The sequence below is a fragment of the Amblyraja radiata genome, chromosome 12 (genome assembly GCF_010909765.2).
Source record: "Amblyraja radiata isolate CabotCenter1 chromosome 12, sAmbRad1.1.pri, whole genome shotgun sequence".
NCBI classification, from domain to species: domain Eukaryota; kingdom Metazoa; phylum Chordata; class Chondrichthyes; order Rajiformes; family Rajidae; genus Amblyraja; species Amblyraja radiata.
The window spans coordinates 35,912,709-35,931,122 of NC_045967.1; the positions used below are offsets into that span (position 1 = coordinate 35,912,709).

The following is an 18,414-nucleotide window of genomic DNA, read 5'->3' on the forward strand; positions in this document are numbered from 1 at the left end:
CCCTCTAATTAACACTTCTTGCAGGAAGAATAATTAGGCAGATGGTGTTCACTCACATTTATAACCTCTGAACATTATGAGCACAACTCGTACAAATGCTTGCCCAGGCCTCAGTCAGCGCCAGGGATACCAGCACTCTCAAAAATCTTACCTCAGGATCCTTGCTGGCTTTTCCTTGGATATCTGTCACATAAGGTGCTTACTTGTATAATTTCTGCCTTTCACGAATACTCAAATTTGCAAAGTGGCTAACCTTTCCCTTGTGATAACTCAAGGGAACCAGTCTTACAATGACTGGTGTACCATGACACCCATGACACCCAGTCTTACACTCATCGCTGGAAAGGGCATTTTGCTCCATTGCAGCATTTATGGAAGCCACACATGCCGTTGCGTTTACCTTTCCGGCACCTTTCTGCCACGAGAGCCTTTTGTGGAGGGAGGCTGCATCTTGGGCAAATTGTTCTTCGGTTTCTCTGGATGCTGCCTTCTTTCGTTGCGGCATGTACTCATTGTTTGGAAATGCTCCCCTGTTGTTGAAACAGTGCCGGATGTATTGTGTTGTGACCTTTTATGGTATTCCTCCTGAAGTCAAGGCTCTGTGGAAAACTGGGATAGGTTTTGCTATAATCTATTCAATCAGATGTTTTATTAACAACTGGCAATAAATCCCATTAAAGCTGCTCTGTATGTGGAACTTTAATATGCTTCATATGACTAATGATGTAAAAATCCATCCCACTATTAAAGGGAGTACTGCTCTGATCTTGCCCTCAGTTTTTTCCCTTAACCTTGACATTTATTTGCTGCTATTTGTTGGATCTTTTTGTGTATATTCATACATGGTGAATGAAGATGGTTTTTGTTGATGGAGGTCTATCAAACCAAACCCCAGGACTTTACAGCAGGATTTCCTTGAGATGGAGTCCCATGGCCCAGCCATCTTCAGCTTGTTGATGTTCTGTCATAAGGTCAGATGGTTGATGGTTGACCAATCTTTGATTCCATTTGCATCGTCTTAGAAAATTAGATAGTCCTCACCTGCATACAACAAGACTGTAGACTTTAGAGATACAGCGTGGAAACAGGCCCTTCGGCCCATTGAGTCTGTGCCGACCAGCGATCACCCCGGACACTAGCACTATGTTACACACTAAGGACAATTTATAATTTACAAAAGCCAATTATCCTACAAACCTGTATGTCTTTAGAGTCTGGGAGGAAACTGGAGCACCCGGAGAAAAACTCACCCCTCACAGGGAGAATGTACAAACTCTGTACAGACAGCACCCGTAGTCAGGATCAAACCCGTGTGCTGTGAGACGGGATCTTTTCTGCTGCACCACTGTGGTGCCCTTGAGAATATGTGGGCATGGTCATCATGATAAGTGGCAAATAATGAAAGTGCCCGAGAATTATTATCTCCAACCGGCAAATGTAACCATTTGCTAGTGCAGTATCTTCATTCCAGCCTTAGATTACCTGCTCCTTCAGTCTTCAGCCATTCTTTTACCCACCTAAGCTAAACTTTTCTGCTGCACTTGTACCTGGGGCCTCATTTTTTACTCTTCAAAACTCCTGCTCATTACTCCCTTACCTGTATCCCAACTTGCACCAGGTTATTTGTGCTCATGACCTCCCCACTCACTATCTGATTGCCTTGGATATAAGTACAACTGCACCTTGATTTTAAAATTCTTACATTTTTCACTCTTCCTGTGGCCCTTCTTTTCCTACCTGTACAGACTTCACTATCTGTTCAATTCTCCAAGATATCAGCACCTATCCGGTTCTGAAGGTATTCCGGTTTTAATTCCTCTGTCTGAAGCAATAATCCTTTCATAGAGTGGATGCATAAAAGGCCCTTCGTCTAACCTGTCCATGCCTACCAAGATGTCCCATTTAGGCTACTCCTATTTGCCCGCATTTGGACCATATTTCTCTAAAGCTTTCCTATCCATGTACCTGTTTGGATGTGAAGCACTGGAAATCCCATCCTAAAGAGCACTTTCTTTCTTTTCCTGTAGTATATCCTCTAAACCTATCCTCTGTGCGTGAGCTATTGATCTTTTGGCCCAATAATATCTTACGTGAATCAAGGTCCGGTAATGAATGTTCCATTACCTTGAATTATTTCATTGATTTAAAAGAATTGTTAAATACGTGTTTTCTCCACCATATTCCAGCACAATGGTGCATTACTGCAAAGGAATGGCAGTATTACACATTTGTTGGTATGAAAAGGTCAATTACAATGTGGTGCTTTGATTCTCAGTCTGAAAATTGTAATGATGTGTTCTCCCGAAGGAAGAGACAAGAACTGTGCAAAGAACAAACTGCGGTAGGAACTCCACAGGTCAAGTGGCACCCGGATGCTGCCTGACCCATTGAGTTCCTCCAGCATTTTATTTTTTGTTCCAGATTCCAGCATCTGCAGTCTCTTGTGTCTTCTCAAGGACAGTGCAATTGGACCACAGCTGTCAGTGCCTTTCAACACTACTTCCTATGTGAATATTGAGCGAACAACTATAACCAAATACAGAGATATCTGTACACTCACTAGTTTTTGATGCCAACCATTAGCCTAAAGACTAAATTTTACAGGTTATACATTATCCCCTTGTCTCTGGTGTGTGTTAGAACATTGAACATTGCCCTTTGTCCCACAATGTTTGTGCTGAACATGATGCCAAGTTAAACTGATCTCATCTACCTATACGTGATCCATATCTGCAAATAACAAGACATTAGTGCTCGGGTATATTTAGAAAAAAACAAGTCCACAATAGTGCAATAAATGGGCTGTAGTGTTCTGTTGTCGATGTAGGATTAGAGTTGTGTTCTAGAACCTGATAGTTATAAAAAAGTGACTGTGCCTGAATCTGATGGCGTGGGACCAAGCTTCTGTACCCCCTACCCAATGGTAGCAGTGAGAAGAGGGCATGGTGGGGAGATGATGGGGACCTTGATGATGGCAGTGCCTCGTATAGATGTTTTCAATGGAAGGGAGGGCTGTGCGTGTGATGGATCAGGCTGAGTACACCATTCAATGTAGCTTCTTGCCGTCCTGTGCATTTGCATTGCCGTACAATGATGCAACCAATCAGGTTATTCTGATTTTGAGGTTACTGGAACTTTGTTAATTGTTTTACACTTAATGTTGGAAACACTAACCATCTGAACAAAGATTAAAAATCAGTACTGGCAAAACAAGGAGGTTCAAGAGTCAAGAGTGTTTTATTGCACTATGTCCTGAAATGGAAGAATGAAATTCTCACATGCAGCAGCACGATAAACATAGTACTCTGTAAACATCATAATAAATGTCAAAAGAAATTCAGTATATCTACACATGGACATACATACACACGTGCACACAAGCGCACGCACACATGGACGTGCACACACCTACAATATATATGAGACAAACAAAGAAAAAATAATAGTGCAAAGACAAAAACTCCCAAGTCTGTGTTATTTTTAGCTTAGTTTCGAGATTGTAGTGTTTAATAACAGGATGACAGTAGGGAAGAAGCTGCTCCTGAACCTAGATGTTAGTTTTCGGGATCCTATACCATTCATTGTATATGTTGGTATACAGGTGCATCGTTTTCCCAATTAACAAAAAACAGTTTTTTTTTAAAAAGGCAAATTTAAGAAATCCTCCTGTCTGAGTAGAAAATTGTTCTTCAGAAGATCTCAAAACAATTGATTTACGACTATTATATACCCGATGCAGCTGTGAAGCATGTCTGCTAATTGTCTGGGGGTGTAAATATTTGTGCCAATTGTATGTTCATCACCTGCAAATGTTGGCCTTGAATCATCATAAATAATTCTTGTGACTGAAACAATGAATGAAGAGTAAATGAAGAATATCGAGAAGTGTGGAGGAACAAAGGATCATTCAGTTGTACGACTGCAGTTCCCCAAGATGGCAGGAGGTCAATAAAATGGTTAAAAATCCCAGCAGGATTCCTTTTTTAGCTGAAGCATGGAAGACGAGAGCACGGAGGTCACTGCTGAGCTGTGCATAATGCTAGTTTGCCCACGGAGTACTGCAAGCTGTTCTGATCACCACATTACAGGAAAGATGCATTTGCACTGGAGAAGTTGCACAGGGGATTTGATGATGTTTTCAACTCTCAAATTTTAGCTGGAAAGCACAAGTTGACAAGCTCAGTTTATCTCCAAGACACAAGACGGTTTTGTATGCCTCATTTATGGAGAAACAGGACTGAATAAATGGAAAAGAAAAACCTCAGGCCCTGGTTTAAAATAATTAGTACAAAGATTAAAGGTGAGATCTGATAGATCTTAATCAACAGGGTGGTAAAGCCTATCTAACAGTTTGGTAAAGGAAGAAACTATTGTCACGGTTAGAAAGTACTTGTATGTACAGCTCAAGAACACAAAAAATAGCATCAGGAGTTGTCCAACTTGCCCTTCATGGTAATGATTGATTTGTTCAAGACCTCTTCTGTGCCAGTCCTACATCGTCTTCACTTCCCCAATCACTCAAACATTCATCTACGATATTTTAAATAGCTTCAGTGATCTCAGCCACACAGCATTGGAGGGTAGAGAATTCCAGAGATTGACCACCAATTGTGAGGAAAAACTCTGATGCACTTCTGTTTTAAATGACTGACCACTGACTTTGTAAATCACGTTCCCTCACTTGCACCTCTCCCTCAATTGGAACGATTTCAACAACCATTATATCTGTTCAGGATCTTGCGTGTCGATTAGATCACCCCTACGTTTTCTAAACTCCAAAGAATACAAATCCAATTTACTTTGGCTATTTTTGGCATGACCACACTGTCATCACAAGAATTAGCATGTCAAATCTATTCTGATCTGCATTCAATGCTAGTATTTCATTCAAATAGGAAGACCAAAAATACCCAGAACTCCAGGTGTGGCCGCACCGCACCCTGTTTAATTGAAGATTATAAATTAAGCCACAAAGTACTTATGCTCCAGGATAAGCACTCAACTAAGAAAACCAAGCCCAAAACCAAAGTATTATCTAACTAAATACACCAACTTACAATGAACAACTCCATATGCAAAAAAACACGAAACAGCTACCTACATATTAATTAGCTCTTTAAAAAAAACGAATCCAGTAGATGCAAGTATATAATTGGGGTTATGAAGTAGTCACCTCTCTTCATTGGTGTTCCGTTGAGTTAGGCCCACGAACACCTCGGGAAGGTTCACCAGTCGGTCTCTCGTTCTCTCAATAGACAATAGGTGCAGGAGAAGGCCATTTGGCCCTTTGAGCCAGCACCGCTATTCAATGTGATCATGGCTGATCATCCCCAATCAGTACTCCGTTCCTGCCTTCTCCCCATATCCCCTGACTCCGCTATTTTTAAGAGCCCAATCTAGCTCTCTCTTGAAAGCATCCAGGGAACCTGAGGCAGAGAATTCCACAGACTCACCACTCTCTGTGAGAAAAAGTGTTTCCTCGTCTCCATTCTAAATGGCTTACTCCTTATTCTTAAACTGTGGCCCCAAAATCAGGAACATGTTTCCTGCCTCTAGCGTGTCCAAGCCCTTAACAATCTTATATGTTTCAATGAGATCCCCTCTGTCACTCATCTTCCAATAATCCTAGCCCATCACTAAGCGTAACATCACAAATATCTCCCTTGCATAAGACCAAGATACACTTGCACAGACAACAATTACAAAGATAATTTTTCAAAACTCTTTAGATTCTGGAGCAGTTCCTGAGGATTGGAGGGTAGCTAATGTAACCCCACTTTTTAAAAAGGGAGGGAGAGAGAAAACGGGGAATTACAGACCAGTTAGTCTAACATCGGTAGTGGGGAAAATGCTAGAGTCAGTTATTAAAGATGGGATAGCAGCATATTTGGAAAGTGGTGAATGCATTGGACAAAGTCAGCATGGATTTATGAAGGGTAAATCATGTCTGACGAATCTTATAGAATTTTTCAAAGATATAACTAGTAGAGTGGATAAGGGAGAAATAGTGGATGTGTTATATCTGGACTTTCAGAAGGCTTTCGACAAGGTCACACATAAGAGATTAGTATGCAAACTTAAAGCACACGGTATTGGGGGTTCAGTATTGAAGTGGATAGAGAATTGGCTGGCAGACAGGAAGCAAAGAGTAGGAGTAAACGGGTCCTTTTCAGAATGGCAGGCAGTGACTAGTGGGGTACTGCAAGGCTCAGTGCTGGGACCCCAGCTATTTACAATATATATTAATGATCTGGATGAGGGAATTGAATGCAACATCTCCAAGTTTGCGGATGACACGAAGCTGGGGGGCAGTGTTAGCTGTGAGGAGGATGCTAGGAGGCTGCAAGGTGACTTGGATAGGTTGGGTGAGTGGGCAAATGCATGGCAGATGCAGTATAATGTGGATAAATGTGAGGTTATCCACTTTGGTGGCAAAAACAGGAAAGTAGACTATTACCTGAATGGTAGCCGATTAGGAAAAGGGGAGATGCAACAAGACCTGGGTGTCATGGTACACCAGTCATTGAAAGTAGGCATGCAGGTGCAGCAGGCAGTGAAGAAAGCGAATGGTATGTTAGCATTCATAGCAAAAGGATTTGAGTATAAGAGCAGGGAGGTTCTACTGCAGTTGTACAGGGTCTTGGTGAGACCACACCTGGAGTATTGTGTACAGTTTTGGTCTCCTAATCTGAGGAAAGACATCCTTGCCATAGAGGGAGTACAGAGAAGGTTCACCAAACTGATTCCTGGGATGGCAGGACTTTCATATGAAGAAAGGCTGGATAGACTCGGCTTGTACTCGCTGGAATTTAGAAGATTGAGGGGGGATCTTATAGAAACTTAAAAAATTCTTAAGTGGTTGGACAGGCTAGATGCAGGAAGATTATTCCCGATGTTGGGAAAGTCCAGAACAAGGGGTCACAGTTTAAGGATAAGGCCTTTTAGGACGGAGATGAGAAAATCATTTTTTACACAGAGAGTAGTGAATCTGTGGAATTCTCTGCCACAGAAGGTAGTTGAGGCCAGTTCATTGGCTATATTTAAGCGGGAGTTAGATGTGGCCTGTAAAGGAGTGATAGCTGACACACTGTAACCTTTACTAGGAGTTTAATAAAGCACATGGCACACACGTCCCAGCACTGACTGCATCCAGCCTTCAGGCGTACTGGGACCTAGTGGGAGGAACAAAGGGAGGATACTACAGTTATACTAATATGATGGGGCGTGGTTAGTGGTGATGAGGTAGCTACATTATAGGTTGCATGCATAAACCATCTACATCCTTCCCCTTACAATTTAAACAAGTTACAACAATGGCAGGTTGGTTATACAGTACCTGCAAAGCTAAGCAAACTCTCCGTATCGAGCCGGAGGTTTTACAATCCGACCCGAGCGAGTGCGCACAGCACCCTCACCCTCCCCACCCGAAAGAAGAGGAGGAAGGACAGGAACAGAAACAGGAGGGGGAGAGAAGGTGGGTGGAGAACCCAGCTTGGAGGGGGAACGGAGAGGCACAGGTGAGCCAGGTGAAACAGAAGGGGTAGAATGAGCAGAAGTTGGAGAAAGAGAAGACCTTGCAGGGGACAACAGAGCCTGGGGAGCAAAACCGGGAAGAGCAGGGGGAGGTGCCCGAGGCAAACGGACCGACCGGGGCATGCAGGGAGCAGAGGGTAAGTTAGTTGAGGAAGGCTCGACACGCGATGGAGGGGTATACGGAATCGCAGGAGGTGGTTTGGGCTCGTTGACCGCCAACAGGTGCTGGCGGCTGCGTCGGTATACAGTCCCCTCGAAATCCACCAGGTAGGACCGTGGCGCGCTGTCGAACCCGACGATGGTGGCAAGTCGGGAATAGCCGGTGGGCGTCTGCAAACGGACGACCTGTCCAGGCATCAGTGGCGATAGGGGGCGGCAGGATTTGTCGTGCGAGCGGCGCTGGATTTCGTGCTTCTGGGCAATTCGTTGCTGGACATCAGCAGGCTGCAGGTCGGCACGTAGCTTCTGGTCAATCATGCCAGTGACGAGAATGTCCCTGGTGAGCTGGTCGCGCATGGTTTCAAATCGGCACCGCTGGGCAAGGTGGCGCAGGTCAGCGATGAAACACTCAACAGGTTCATCCGGCTGTTGCTTGCATGAGAAGAACCTGGCCCGCTCCAGTATACGGTTGGAGGGCAGGTCGCATATCTCCGCGAACTTGCGCAAAAGACATACCGGGTCGTCGGCCGATTCAACTGGCTCGACCGGCTGGTCGTTGTCATCCAGGACTGCTGGTTCGTAGACAAAGGCTTGAGCTCTCTTCATTGCGTCGGGACCGGCCAGGTTAAGCAGGAGTGAGGCTTTGACCGCGGCTGGGTCGTTCCGGTGCGCGATATTGACGTAGTGAGTGTAGTCCATCACAAAAGTCGACCATCGCTCCGCAATGTCAGCGTCGAAGACAAGGGGAGATGGCTTTCGGCATGAGGATGCCATGTCAAAGGAAGCCCAACACTGGGCACTAACGGGGACAAATAAAATAAAACCGGTAAACGGGAAATGCGAGTTTAACTTTCTGACGCCATGTAAAGGAGTGATAGCTGACACACTGTAACCTTTACTAGGAGTTTAATAAAGCACATGGCACACACGTCCCAGCACTGACTGCATCCAGCCTTCAGGCGTACTGGGACCTAGTGGGAGGAACAAAGGGAGGATACTACAGTTATACTAATATGATGGGGCGTGGTTAGTGGTGATGAGGTAGCTACATTATAGGTTGCATGCATAAACCATCTACATGGCCCTTGTGGCTAAAGGGATCAGAGGGTATGGTGAGAAGGCAGGTACAGGATACTGAGTTGGATGATCACCCATGATCATATTGAATGGCGGTGCAGGCTCGAAGGGCCAAATGGCCTACTTCTGCACCTAATTTCTATGTTTCTATACCGCTTGTCATATGTTTTCTTTCTGCCCCCAACTGACACTATTTCTTCTCTACAAAATCCACCTACTGCCTTACTCTGCTGCCTCTGACATTTGCTTTACATCCTGATGCAAACTCAGTCCGCGAATTCCTAGCTCTCCAAATAACGACATGGTTGATCTCGCTATGAAACCTCTACAACCCACCTCTTGCTCTCTATCCTCGCTGATCCACTTCTGCTGCCAACTCTACATATCTAAGCCTTTTTCTTTCATATGCCTCATCCACTAAGTTCTCCCAAGGCACCGCCAGTTCTATAAAATACACTATCCGCTGACTAACTGATCACAACACTATATCAGGCCTCAAACTAGTAGTAATTATTTCCTGCGGAACAACAAGCTTTCCTCCTAAAACTACCAGCATCTCCCAATCATTTGACTCCTGTAGCTGACCTGACATACCTACCTGCAAGCTTCCCTCCTCTGCCTTTCTCACCCTCACGGACAAAATTAATCGCTACACTCGCTTCACCAGTACTCTCCTCCTCTCAATTGCTGCAGCTATGCACTTCAATACCCGGTTATGCCCCCATGTATACCGACCCTGAGAAAGACTAGTCCTACATCCAGATAAAATATGCCTCAACGTTGCCACCTCTGAACACAAGGGAAAGGCCGGGTCCCCACCTACCCATTGTTTGAGGTTCTGAGGAACTTTAACATCTATGCAATAAAGATCACTGTGCCATTTGCCTCTTAACTACTTGCTGCACTTGTCGAATAAAACGTGCATAATAAAAGCAAGATTCATCTAAATCCATATATTGGCAATCTCTTTCCATTTACATAAGTTTGTTTTTTGACTCTTCCTACTGATATACATAATGACACACTTTTCTACATTAAACTCAGTTGCCAAGTTTTCACTCGTGTGCGCCACCTTTCTATATCATGTTGCAGAGTCCCGATATAGTTGCATCTTACTCCCTCACTATAACCATAAGTTGCAGGGCTACAGACCAAGTGCTGGAAAGTGGGATAACGCTCAACATTTCCAAAAGCCGCAGAACCTCTTGCATTGTAGATTTTCAATGGGATGATTGTCCTGCTCTTAAGAAGACACATAGCCAATGAAATAATGACCTTATTCTTGAAGAGCCGGGATCATATAGAGCAATAGCTCTGCTAAATACAGACCCAAAATTATTAGCTAAGACGCTGTCAAGAAGACTAAGCAAATACGTTAGTAAATTAATACACCCTGATCAAACTGGGTTTATACCCAAGAGACACTCGTTCAACAACTTGAGACGCCTGTTTAATATAATGCACTCACAAAGAACGATAAAAGAAGACTTATCAATTATTTCATTAGACGCAGAAAAAGCATTTGACCAAGTAGAATGGAAATATCTTTTTTCAGTATTGCAAAAATTTCAATTAGGAGAACATTTTATTTCATGGATAAAGTTGTTATATAACAAGCCGACTGCCAGAATACTGACTAATCAAATACTCTCACCTAAATTTCAATTATCCAGGGGCAATAGATACGGGTGTGCATTATCACCTCTGTTATTTGCCCTTGCGATCGAACCTTTAGATGAAAGCATAAGAGTACATCCGAATATTCATGGCTATAATATTAAATATTCTAATAATAAAATATCGTTGTATGCAGATGACATACTACTATATATATTACCAATTCCCAAGTTAGCATTCCAAACATACTAAATCTTATAGAGGAATTTGGTTCCTTCTCAGGATATAGAATAAACTGGAACAAAAGTGAAATTATGCCAATAAAACCTCAAGATCAGACACACCGTCTAAAATTTCCTTTTAGAATTGCTACGGAAAAATGTAAATATCTTGGAGTTTACGTAACTGGAAAATACCCTTCTTTATTTCAAGCAAATTTTCCACCATTAATTACCAAACTAAATGCCATTATTCAAATTTTTAAAACACACTAGGGACAATTTACATTTATACCAAGCCAATTAACCTATAAACCTGTACGTCTTTGGAGTTTGGGAGGAAACCAAAGATCGCAGAGAAAACCCATGTGGTCACGGGAAGAACGTACCCGTTGTCGGGATTGAACCCGGGTCTCTGGAGCAGTAAGCGCTGTAAGGCAGCAACTCTACCGCTGCGCCTCTGTGCCGTTGATGGAAAGATTATTTTTGGAATAATTTGAAAGGAAAGCTGAACAAAATGGAAAATGTCATGGTTCTGGGAAAAATGGAACCAGCTGACTCTTCCGAGAACAAATGTGTAGGAAGGAACTGCAGATACTGGTTTATACCGAAGATAGACACAAATGCTGGAGTAACTCAGCGGCACAGGCAGCATCTCTGAAATCAGTCTGAAGAATGGACTCGATCCGAAACGTCACCCATTACTTCTCTCCAGAGATGCTGTCTGTCCCGCTGAGTTACTCCAGCATTTTGTGTCTATCTTCCGAGAACAATGCAGCTAGTCGTACTCCTTTCTCCTTTCCCTGCAAATTTTCATCCAAACAAATGGCTTCCCATTCCCATTTAATATTCCTGATTAACTGTACCACTCCCCAAGCAGATCATTATTAATCTCTGCTTCTCTTGCATTCTTTCCTGTATTTTTCATCCATCACTTTATTCTGGTTGTTGAAACATTCATTAATGGGACATCCTCTTCCCCCCCTCCCCCCCCCCCCCCCCCCCCACATCTAAACCTTTCATGGTTTTCTACACCACCATCAGATCTCCTTTTAATCTTCCCTACTTCATGGATTTTGTAGTTGACATCTCTCTTCCCTGTGATCATTCTGGGCCTCTGAAAATGTAAAGCAAATAAGTAGGCTGTCTTTATTCAGTTATTCAGAATAATCGTTTCATTGTATTTTATTTTTGCAGTGAGAATCGATCAGAGTCCCATGTCCCCCACGGAGACTAAAACTGACAGTGAGGAAGATGATGATTCCCCCAACATATCATTTGACAGTGTTCATGAGAGCAACTCTACCATCCTCAATGTGTCGGGGGCAATGAGAGAGTAAGTATTCACATGGCTGTCGCCTTTTATTTTACAGATGTAATGGGTACTGGATGTCAACTGCCAACATGTGAGACTAATGCTTCCAGATGCATTGATGGTCATGGCTCTCCTTTTGAGTATATTGCACTGTCTCAATTAATTTGTACGCACTGCCATGCAATCTAGGCCATCATAAAACATAGAAAAGTTCAGCGCAGAGAAACTAGCCTTTCGGCCGACGATGTCTCTGCTAAATATAGTGCCAAATAAACCAATCTCTGCTGCCTGCACATGATACGTGCCCCTCTATTCCCAGTGTATTCACGTGCCTATCTAAAAAACAATTAAAAACTATTATCATACCTGCTTCCATCGCCACTCCTGGCAGTGCAGTTCAGGCACCTTGCACTCTCTGTCTAAAAACCAACTTGCCCAACACATCTCTTTTAAACTTTCCCCTTTTCATTAATTTGTATTTTCCATCAGCTGGATCTGAAAGTATCTATTGGCATAGTTTGCTAACCAGAGAAAATAAAGTGGCCCATCTCGTATTGAGTCCAAAAGAGCAACAAACCTTTTGAGTGTAGCTGGCTTGGAAACACAGTAAGTTTGTTTTTGAGAGTTTACTGTGCACCAATGGGTTGATAACTATAATTGAAATGACAGAGTGGTGTTATTTGCTTCCTCTTCTTCAGGGAGGACTCGGTTTGGCCTATTGATCCGGCCCGGCTGCTGGAAGATCCGTTTGGGTGAGTGTTTAAGCCAGATTGTGAAGAGAACGGCAAAGGCTGGCGGGTGTTTTGTTGGGTCTCTGTCTGTAATAAACATGGAGAATAACCTGTGACAGTCAGCAAAGGTGACCACTAAAGATGGATCATTGATTGTCAGATTGTGTCACCTGGGTCTCATGATTGACCAGGGCAAACTCATTGTAGTAAGTGTACCCATGTGTAGCTTTTTATTTAGAGCCTGTTCGCCTGAACCTGCCTGCGACATTCTAAATCTGTCCGTGGTCTTGGGTCAGGTTCAGACTGGCTGTAGTTGGGTCAGATTTTATTGTTTTATACCCAGGCAAGTCCCTAATCCTTGTCACCTTTTATCGTAGCAGTGAAATAATGCGTAGGGAAAAATCTGAGAAGGCACCAACACTGTAAAATTTGTGCACCACCAGAGAAAATCAAATAACTGAGAGTTATAGAGTTTATAGATTAATGTAACACAGAAACAGGCCCTTTGGCTCACCATGTCCATGCGGAACATGATCATATCTATCTATCATATATCTATTAAAACTCTGTGTGTGTGGGTGTGTGTTTGTCATTTTGCATGTGAAACGTATCTCCTCGAAAACCAGATGCCGAAACGGGAACATTTTTACATTTTTCAGTAGAGATTTTCCTTGCGAGTTTAGAAATCCACTCCTCTGTACCTTTGGCACATTATTTTCCAGACTTTTTAATTAAAATTGTTGACCAATCTGACCTTTTTTTAAAATCTGACTGCTGCCCAGCTGCTGACGTTACAATAACAGTGAAATTTTTACATCTGGTAGAAAATTTCCTTATGATTTAAAAAATCCAAAACCTCCATAAATTTGGTCGATTATTTCCTGAGATATTTACTAAAATTTATCACCAAACTGACATTTAAAAAAAATATTAAGGTTGCCCAGCTGCTGACCTCGCAATGCTTTTGCACCTGGCCCAACTGCTTCCTGGCCCCGCCCCCCAGCCTGCCAGGTCATATCTCACCCCCCCACCCCCCTCTCACTCCCCCTCTCTCTCTCTCCCCCCTCCCTCTCTCCCCCCTTCCTCTCCCCTGCCCCCCTGCCCTCCCTCCCCTAAACCCCCTTCCCCTCTCGCCTCCACCCCTCCCCTGCCCCCTTCCTTCCACGCAGTCCCCCTTGGTCTAGTTATATAACTAAAACTCTTATCTGGTTAACTTCCGGTTTGCGGTTTATTTTACATTTGCGCAAAAACGGTACCAGGTAGCACTACGATTTTTCGCCATCTTACTCATCATTCTCCTGTGCAGCAAGTGCAATGCGTTTTGTTCCAATCGGTGGTATATTTTAAAAGTCATAAACGTTTACAATTCTTAAAAACCGCGCATGCGCAGATTAGTCTCCTCTCCTGTCAGTCACCGCCGGGACGGTGACGCCCCTTCCTGCACCATCGCCACACTGATTGGCCGCGTCGGCTGATGCTCCTCCGGGGCACGCCAGAAGGGAGAGAAGCGGCAAACTTGAGATCCTGCGAAAGTGAGGAGGGAGACTGGGGGGATTGAGGGAGAGGTAGGGGAAAGTGGGGGAGGTGAGGAGGGAGATTGGGGGAGGAAGGGGGATGGGAAGGGGAGAGGAGTTATGGAGGAGGGAGGGAAGGAGAGGTGAGGGAGGCATTGGGGAGGGTAGGAGGAGGTGGGAAAGAAGAGGGAGGAGGTGAGGAGGGAGAGTGGGGGAGGTTGGGAGTGGGGAATAGAGGGAGAGGATGGCAGTGGGGGAGGTGAGGAGGGATAGTCGGGGGATAGGGGAAGGTGAGGAGGGTGGAGGTGGGAGATGGGGGAGGGGAGGAGGAGAGCGGAAAGAAGAGGGAGAGTGAAGAGGAAGGGGAGATAGTGCTGGGAATGAGGAAAAATGAGCCGTGCCTGCGCAGATGGGGGCTATGGGTGAGTGGTGGAATATTGCGATGAGGGAATGGGTTGCGTTGGGGACCAGGCCTCCCGTGTGACATGGACCCAACGGGTCCCACTTAGTCTAATTCTACTTATATGAGTCTCATTTAGCTGCAGAAAGGACATTGTTATTCGACCACAATCTGCCTCAAATTATTTCTGGCTTTGGCAAATGAGGGGGACCAGCAGTTTGTAATCTGCAACATCTCTGCTTCAGAGAAGTTTAGAAGAGTTGGGGTTCTTGTTCCTGCACTTCCATGTGTGCAGAGTTCTGGCAAGGATGAAAATGGTTGGCCTATTATGTCTTGGAAACCAGGTGACATTCCTGGGATCCCAGCAGTGGCTACTGCGCGGAATGATACAGGATAGCAATTTACGTATCTAGAACCATGTCTGAGCAAGGAATCAGCATTTCTGGAATAGAAAGAAAGAAAACTGGGGCAAAGATGATAAAAGTGAGGCTTCATTGCATAGTACATTGCTCTTGGCAATGTTCAGTCCTACTTTTAAAAGCATGAATTATACCTGAATATACTTTAGAAAAATGATTTTTTATTGGATTAGTCACATCTTTGAGATTTTTGTCACTTGGATCTCTCATGGTGCTTTAGAGATACAGCGTGGAAACAGGCCCTTTAGCCCACTGTGTCCGTGCCAACTATGCAAATCACCTATACACTAGTTCCATCCTCCACAGCAGGGATAATTTACAGAAGCCAATTAACCTATAAACCTGCACATCTTTGGAGTGTGGGAGGAAACTGGAGCAGCCGAAGAAAACCCATGCAGTTGTAAATGGCTCGTTTCTAAGCTTCCCCCCAGTCTAGTTTCAGTAAAAACACTGAACCAAGCACTTGAAACAACTACATTTTATTTTAACAAAAGCGCGTTACAGTTCAACTACTGTACCTATCCCACTGCGGGTTCGATTCTCGTATCTGCCTGTTCAAGCCCTCTGGGCCTCGCTCAGACAGAGACACTCCAGAAGTTCACGCAGTTCCAAGCGCTATCCCAGAAGATTGACCCTGGACCTCATGATCGCGGACTTTTATATGTCCCAGGACCTCGAGGGGCCAAACCACATGGGGGTGGTCTCTTAATAATCCAATTACAGATATCGATTAACCCCATACATAACAGACAGTTCTCGAACCCAATAATACAGCAGCGTAATACATTATATTCCAACCGGACTTCGCAAGGAAACCAACTTAGAAACATTTACCCTGATCTGCCAGAAACCCAGACAAGGCTCAATACCTCATCGAATCAACACTCAGCAAAGCAGAACTGCAACATTATTTACAACTATTTACAAGGTGTATGTCTGGTTTGCAGCCATCCAATTCATTCTATGCATTTTGCACATAATTGACAGGGTTTGCAGATGTTCTCATTCTTTGCTTGCAAAATGTATCTAAGCTCCAGACACCTCTTCTCATCTTGTCCCAGCTCTGCAGAGAGCAACTCCAAATAGACAAAATCTCCCGGCAACCCTGAAGCTTTTACCCCATTTTGAAGTCCTAGCCTCTCCAATTTAGCCAGGATTAACACGGTCACAGCGAGAACGTACAAACTCTGTAGACAAAGGAACCATAGTCAAGATAGAACTTGGGTCTCTGACGGTGTAAGGCAGCAACTCTACCGCTGTGCCACTGTGCAGCTGTGTTGAACTGATTCATTAATACCATACTATTCAGTGGAACTAGTTGTGTTGCAGTGAAATTATTGTAGCTTCACAAATATATTACTGAAACTGTAAGATTAGAGTTACCAGATTTCCCAGGTCCTTTGTGTGAAGAAGTGTTTCTTAACCTCTGTCCTGTCCATGTAGCTTGGTAATTACGTTGAATTTGCCTTTACCCAACCCTCCCCCAATGAAGTTACAGAGCTGACTAAAGATTGCTGTATAAAGACTAGAGGGTAGCATTTCATTTAACCTCCACACATTTCTATTGAGGATTGTAAATTGTAATTTTGCAATACATTTACAAATTTGAATTAGAATAAAACATCTCATCAATGTAGAGTTAGCCTCCTTGGAGATTGCTGTGATTGCATCAGCCCGCTCCTAAGGTGGTTAATCGTTGAGAGCTGTTGCCCGGTTTCTGCAGCGAGTCTGCACGCAGTGCTGCTTGCATTATCCCGTTGATCAGTGCTGGCGTGCCACGCCTTGCCACCATACAACAAGCCCCCATTATGAAGGCACAGTGTGCCACACCCACTTGTTGAACCAGGTCACATAGCAGCACAGTTGTTCAGAAAGCCGTGTCACATTGCACTGCATGTCTGAGAATTATGTATGCTCTTGTGTCAAAGGCCACTAAGACAAGCCTCTGCAGTTTTCAACCAAATATAACTGAAAACCCTCATGAATTTGAGAGTGCAATAATGCTCCAGAGCTACCTCGATAACTCATTATTTCAAATTTTAGTGTCAGACAACAATTCTTCAGTCTTCTCTGCTAAACTATCTCCATTTTTAATTATATCTGGTATCTGCACATTTTAGGTGAAAGATTTAACTTTTTTCGAGATAATTGTGGGTGAAATTGGCGTGTGCGGTGTTTTTTTTATACTTGTAAATGGAAGTAAAATTGAAACCGGTTCTGGGGTTTACAAACTGCCCAACCTAGTAGAGAATGAGGTGAGGCTGTTAGCGAACTCCTCCCAAATGACAAAACTTTCCTAGGTCAATGGGTCACACAAGCATCTGTATTAAACTTTACCTCTGAACACCAAAACATCAGGAGGCAGTTTGGGGCATAAGGAAGTTACTATCTTTGCCAATTGTGCACAGGAGTTGATTTACTCATATCCTGTAGTGTGTACTAAAACATTTCCCATAGAAAAAACAACTCACTGCCCCCTGTTGGTGGTGTCATTTCAGGTCAGCATAGACTGATTATATAAATGTCTAGCAACTGCATTGCACAGGTTTTTGATGCAACAAAGTATTTCTAGATTTAGCACAAATACCCAATTAGCCAAGGATCTGAATTAATTTGTTTATGTACATCATGTAAGCAGGATCTGTGTGAACCATAATGGATTGTCCCCTGATATTGTACATTTCCCTTTGCTTTGTGATGTTGCAGCCAGAGGAGTGTGCTAGCCCTAAGAGGTACATTCCCCATGGCAGCCGCACAACTGCAACAGATCAACTGTGGATTACTGAACATGTCAACACCTTGTTGGTGACATTCCTATTTGTGTTTCTCCTATTCCTTCAGTTCATCTGGCTCTACTTTGGAGTTGCAGTCTCCTTGTTGCTCTTCTACATCAAACATCATGAAGCAAATGTCAATTAAGTTTACACATCTGCCAACAAGACATCCCCAGACTGCCACAGCCAAGGAAATCTCATCTTTGAGAGAGCAATGGCATTCTCAACCATGATCCTAATTCTTGCATGGTTCTTGAGGTATACGTAATCAGAACATTGATTGCACATACAATGTTCTGAAACAATCAACTGCTTGGTTGGAGAGTGCAAGATGTGAGAAGCCCTGGAGATAGAGAATAGCCTTTATTCTCCAGAATCTGACCAGGCTGCTTTAAAGGGCTTTCTCACTGTGCGACCTGAAGCAAGACTTAACAAGATTTAACATCGTGGGAACCTTCTGCGATAGCAGTACGGCATTCGTGGACCACCGAGGACCTCCGTGGCGCTAACGGCAGGTAGTCGTGTGACTTGGTAAGGTCGGGAGAAAATTCAAACATTTTTGAATTTCTCCAAGAGTGACTTGAGCAGCGTTGCAACATTGTATGAACGCAGATGCCAGTGCGATATCCGTGCGATATCCGTAATGACACTTGCGGG

General features: G+C 43.7%; 1 protein-coding gene across 7 annotated transcripts in view; it reads left to right on the forward strand.

The window, feature by feature from the left end:
* The window catches only part of LOC116979074 (Krueppel-like factor 12), a 134,193-nt gene that overhangs the window by 91,531 nt on the left and 24,248 nt on the right, over nt 1-18,414 (forward strand). For all 7 annotated transcript variants that reach the window (XM_033030515.1, XM_033030516.1, XM_033030519.1 and 4 more), the window contains 2 exons: nt 11,802-11,940; nt 12,618-12,671. In XM_033030515.1, coding sequence (XP_032886406.1) covers nt 11,802-11,940; nt 12,618-12,671 — 193 coding nt within the window. The remainder of the gene's footprint in view (nt 1-11,801; nt 11,941-12,617; nt 12,672-18,414) is intronic.